This window comes from Apis dorsata, unplaced genomic scaffold, assembly GCF_000469605.1.
Source record: "Apis dorsata unplaced genomic scaffold, Apis dorsata 1.3 scaffold_104, whole genome shotgun sequence".
Classification (NCBI taxonomy): domain Eukaryota; kingdom Metazoa; phylum Arthropoda; class Insecta; order Hymenoptera; family Apidae; genus Apis; species Apis dorsata.
This window is the reverse complement of record NW_006263402.1, coordinates 19,892-25,611: the sequence shown is the minus strand read 5'-3', so window position 1 is coordinate 25,611 and position 5,720 is coordinate 19,892. Positions and strand designations below refer to the sequence as shown.

General features: G+C 36.9%; 1 protein-coding gene across 1 annotated transcript in view; it reads left to right on the top strand.

Annotated features, from left to right (window-relative positions):
- The window catches only part of LOC102677150 (mannosyl-oligosaccharide alpha-1,2-mannosidase IA-like), a 191,985-nt gene extending 186,696 nt beyond the window's left edge, over positions 1-5,289 (top strand). The window contains exon 3 of the mRNA XM_006612285.2: positions 4,312-5,289. Coding sequence (XP_006612348.1) covers positions 4,312-4,371 — 60 coding nt within the window. The 3' untranslated portion in view covers positions 4,372-5,289. The remainder of the gene's footprint in view (positions 1-4,311) is intronic.
- The last annotated feature ends 431 nt before the right edge of the window (positions 5,290-5,720 follow it).

Here is a 5,720-nt window from a genome sequence, read left to right as displayed (position 1 = left end):
TATCTGCTTACGAGAGGAAGGCCCTCTTCCCTCCTCCTCCTCCCCTCTTATAGGCCTCGTAGATAATAACGATCGTGTCGTAGAGGGAGCTGCCCCGAATGCGTGTCGAAGCCCCTCGTGAAGGAGGAAGAACGTAATTAGCCCTTGTGTAATTGCACCCATAAGGATCCCTCTTCTCGAGAAAACGGAACCGGAGGAGTCGGCAACATTTCGTTTCTTCCTTCCTTCCTTCCTTCCTTCCTTTCTCCCTCCCTCCCTCCCTCTTTCCGTTTGTCCTTCTCCCTCGAGCGGATTCGTACCACGTACGTACCACGTCTCGATCGTGTTTACCCGTAATAAGGCCTTAATCGGGGCTAGATTTAGTGGCGCGCGGCCTTTTTTTTGAATTACACCCTCGTTGCACGCAACGATCGGCGGCCCTCCCTCTCCTTCTCTTCCCTCGCGGTGTTCATTATCCACGCCCCTTTCGAAGAGGAGAGAGCGCGAGAAGCGAGGGACACCTCGTGAATCCGGCTTAATTTCGGCCGCCTCAGGCGATCATTTCGCCCAATAAATCTCGTTTACCGGCGAGAGAGTCTTGTTGGCAACAACACGGTCGCAATTTGCGGTATTTTCGGGGCTAACTGGCCGGGGCGGAATTGACTTTTTCGAGTGGCTCGCCACCGCCATCGGAAATTCACTTACACCCAAGATATCGGGACAGGGGATTCCATTCCTTCCGGATATTTTATGACACCGATCTTTTCGCGCCGTTTTTGCATTTATTTTTATTGTGAAAGAAGACCGGTATATATGGTATATATGGAACTTAAGGTGAACGTGTTTTTGTGCTTGTTTAAAAAAAAAAAATGAATCAATCGTTTATGTATATGCGAATTACTTATTTCTATTTATTTTTGTTTAATAATCTATAAATTTAATGATCTGTTTTCTAGTTCTTCTTTAAAATGTTAGAGGATTCTTCTTGGTTATTTTTAGTTAAAATTCAATAATAAATTTATATTAATTTTATTCGAGAAATTATAAATCTTAACGTTCCCGAATGTGTAATTTTAACAATCCGTATTGGCCGATTCAACGTGCCATTCTACTGGCTTAATAGTTAGTTGCAGGAATACTATGGTGAACAAAGTTGGAGAATTGTTCCGCTTCATGAAACGTGGTCGCTTAATAGTTAGAGGCCGTCTCGTTGAAAGGTTATCATAGTGACCCAGTTGGCTCGAACAAACGAACGAACGAACCGTATTTAAAGATAAGGATCCGCATTTTATAGTTGAACGCTCGTAAATATAAAAAACGATGGATATTTTGATGCGTTGAATAGAATGCGTCACGTCGTAACCAAAAGATTTCTAGTGGCACTGATATTAATATTAACATTAATGCCACAATATAATTTACACAATAATAATTTATCTTGAATAAGAATTTTAAAAATTGAACTGGAACGATTCTCATTTGTTCCATCACCTGAATATCTCGCGTTATTTCTCTGCTACAAACCCGATAATTTCATCCCGCTTCGATATCGTAGCCAAGTAATTAACCATCATCGTTCGAAATAAAACACAATGTGTAAAATAATCTTCGTTCTAACGATATCGTTCAACAAACTTAAATTGCTCTCGAAATCTTTCTCCATTAATATTTACCTTGTATACGGGCTCTGTAATTTTCGTGGTCGATCTTGCACAATTTTGCGCGAAACAAGAATAACCCGTTTCTTTATTGGCACTGTATATAGAGTGTTCGAATGAAAAAGAAAAAAAAATTAAGGAATGATTCTTGAGGCTAAAATAAATTTAACAAGTGATACAAAATATTTATATAGATTTAATATAATATTTTATATAGATTATTCAGAATATATCGTATTATGCAAAACAAATGTTAAATTACATCCTTATATACTTTGTATCAATAACAAAATTGTATTCATACAGATATCACAAATAAAACTCTAATTTTTCATATGAAAAAACGCGAGAAGAAAGTAGAAATTTTGTTATCAAAATCTACTCAAAAAAATAGAGAAGACAATGCCATTGAAATTCCTTTTTGTTTTATTGCGATATCTCAATTGGTTTCCGAGATATAAGAATTCAAAGTGTCCATAGCGGTGGAGACATTATGAATGAGTCCGCGACTCCGTGACCTACATTTTTTCCTGGAAATGCGTACTACGTCCTTCCAGGACGTTTTTCTAGGAATCGTGTCTGTCGCTTGTCTGGGATTTGGGGTAGGTTAGTGAGATGAGGTGCGAGCGAGAGATCCGAGTAAGAGAGAAGGACAAGAATAATAAACGATTAAAAATTACTCTTTTCTTTGAACGACGATATCTCGGGAACCGGAAGTCGTATCGAGATAAATGAAGAAGCATTTTAAAGAGGAAGATCCTGCGCTTCTAACGATCTTTAATTCGTTGACCGGAAGTTAATATCTTCGGAGTTATGACCGTTCAAAGTTTTCGTAATTTTAATAAGATTTAATCCAAGTTTAAGGCAAACGATTAAAAATTACGCTTTTCTTTAAACGACGATATCTCGGAAACCGGAAGTCGTATCGAGATGAATGAGGAAGCATTTTAAAGAGGAAGATCCTGCGCTTCTAACGATCTTTAATTCGTTGATAAGAAGTCATTATCTTCGGAGTTATAGCGGTTCAAAGTTTTTCTAATTTTTATATGCTCTTAAACGAGTTTTAACGTAACATTACGTGACAATCGCTCGTGTTCAGGAATATTTTAGACAATTTTTAATAATTAGAATTCCAGAATCAATCCTTAATTTCTCTTTCTACGTATTCCATTCGTTCCATACATTCTGGATGAATGAACATGAATGACGCTTAACGACACTGGCAACATTGTTCGCGACGAGGAATTCGAAGCAAGATCTTCGCTTCCCGCCATTATTTCTTGCTGTCTCTTCCGCTCTTTTCGCTCTCTCCCTTATCGCGGCCGTTTCACCTCGCCTATTACGGCGAACCAGTGTTATTGCCTTCTTATTAAGGAAATAATTGCGATGTTTTACGATCGCATTCCTGATCAATTATCCAAAGAAATGGAGCAAAACGAATAGGGGTTCCCGCGAAAGTTGTTAACGAGCCTGGTTGATCGTCGCGCAAAATCGAGACCCACGGTACCCGATTTCCTGCTTGGTAGCAGGAATTTTTGATACGACTTCTTGGTAAATGGATTACCTGGATGTTCAAGATTAATAGGATGTACGAGATTTCCTTTTGGAGTTCATTTTACTCGAGATTTATACTCGAGGTATTAAAAATTTAAAATTTCTTTGATTTCTTTCTTTCTTTATTTTTTTGACACAATTTTTTGAATTCGAAATCCAAAAATTGGAATCCCGTACATATAAATTCGTGATTGAAATTAAAGAAATGAAGTTTGACTTGATTTAAAAATTTTTCATTTCCAAATATAATACATCATATAAAAATCTGAAGATCTTTCTTTAATATTTCTAACTTTTACGCGTGCTTACGTGTTTACAAAACATTTCCAATACACGAGCATTCTTCCAATAATCCAATAATCTATTCCCCGAAATTCCGACAAAACGGCGGATCCTCTAATTATTTTAGAGAGAGGAAAGATCCGCGATTGCCGCGACAAGAAAAAGAAGATTGGAGCAGGGGCCATTAGCGAAAGAAAGCAAGCGAAAAATTTGTCTCACGGTCATGGCGCTAATTCCCGGTCGTGCATGCGTCTTAGAGCTTAAGTGGACGAGAGGGACGGCCAGGGAAAAGGTGAAGTGTTGCCACCCAAGTAGAAACTTCCATCGTTGATTGTTCCACGGTCTCTCGCCGGTAGTGTTGTATACCCTCGTGAAGATTGCACGACGATGCACCCGTGCCTCTTTCTCCTCGATCGACCAGGCCATATGCGAATCGAAACGAGCCGTGAAAGAAAGAGAAGAACTCGATCGTTAATTATCCCATTCCTGGTTGCCTGTTCTGAGCCCGCTGTTCGTTCACCGTCGACCGTGACAATGGCCAGGAAGCCTTGAAAGAAGACCCGTTGGCTTTTATCGACGTTTTAGAGAGTTTCGTGAGAATCGTGGTTGAAAAGTCGCGGTAAATTATTCTCTAAAGATTTTGAATTCGTTTCGAGTTTGGATATAGATGGACAATACTTTTTATGAGTTACTCCATTTTTTCTTTTTATTTTTTGGAAGCTTGAAGTTTGAGACAGACAAGGAATAAATAGAAGATATTTTTTTCTTGATATATAATATCTTTTTGACAAGGAAGAAGTTATTATTATTATAACTAATATATTTGTTTCTTTTTCAGGTGAGTGATTACGATTTCAACTGCAGCAGCTTCGTAGCCAGTAATTTTCATCATTTGTAAGTAAATTATGGAACAATTAACTTAATCTCAGACTAATGAATTTTTTCCAAATTTTCCAGAAAATATTATATCTATATATTATTAAATTTTACGTCGTTTCACTTCTTAAAACTCCGTATGTACATTTCTTAAGAGTTCAAAGGATCGTTGGGCAACAGATTGGCCAACCGTCTCGAAAAGAAAAGTTTGGCAACGTCGTGTAAGGTCGTGCGAGACACCTGCAACAGCTTAATACTTTATAGCGACCCCCTTTGGACTTACTCGTCGGCGATATTTTTTCGAGGGTGTGGGTCGAAGAGCGCCGAGGGCGAGGCGCGATAAAGGGTAGTTGTTCGAGTTCGTTAGAACGGCGAGAATAAAAGGAGAGCCGTGGCGAGATAGGAAGAAAACAGGGCAATTATTCGAGGTGGGACAGGAACATTTTTATTAAAGTTTCTTATCGGCCACCCGCGTGATGTATAACGTCACGCTCGAAGCGGTTCCCGTGCGAACACGATGGCCACTTCCTCGCGTGTTCGAAGAAACGTATCCGCGTTTTCGATCTTTTCGGTTATTTGTCATTTACTTTGTAGGGTTATTTAGGAAGATTTAAAAGTTTTTCGAAAGTTTTTTTTTTTTTACGATGTCTCGAGATGTTCGACGTCTGGGGTCTATTTTCTATTAGATTTTCCTCGTTATAGAGAGAGATGCTAGGAGGGTGTAATTTTACGATGTTTACTCGAGAAGGGTTGCGATGATGGTTTTGTGTTACCTTTTATTATCCTTATTTGTTCCTCGTGTTGATTTTACATGTTACAATAAATGTAAGTTGATCTTTGTTCCTTTATTATTTCGTTATACTTCGATTCTTTATTTTTTTGAAAGATAGAGAAAGGTATTTTTCTAAACAAAGATTATAAAATATTAAGGGAAAAAGTCGGTATGATTTAAATTTTGATATCTTTTTTATGTTGTATATGCATATATGTAATTAATATCGAAAGTTATGTAGAATCTATAGTGTATACAAGTATTGTTTTTAGATAAAAAAAATTTGATAGCAAAATTGATGAAAAGTTCGAGGAAAAATAACTGAGAAATCCGTTCACAATATCATGCATGTTAGAAATTTCAAATATTTAATATATACATTTTCCGAATATTGATTAATTAAGTAAAATTGTGTAGATCACATTTTTATTGGATATATATCGTATTCTATAATTTGGTATATTAAAATTTTCGATATTATTAAATATATTAATATTTCGATATATATTAATTTTTATTTTAAATCGATAATAAATACATATTGCAAATACAAGTATTTAGATTTTGAAAATCGAATATAAAACAACTTCTATCGTAAT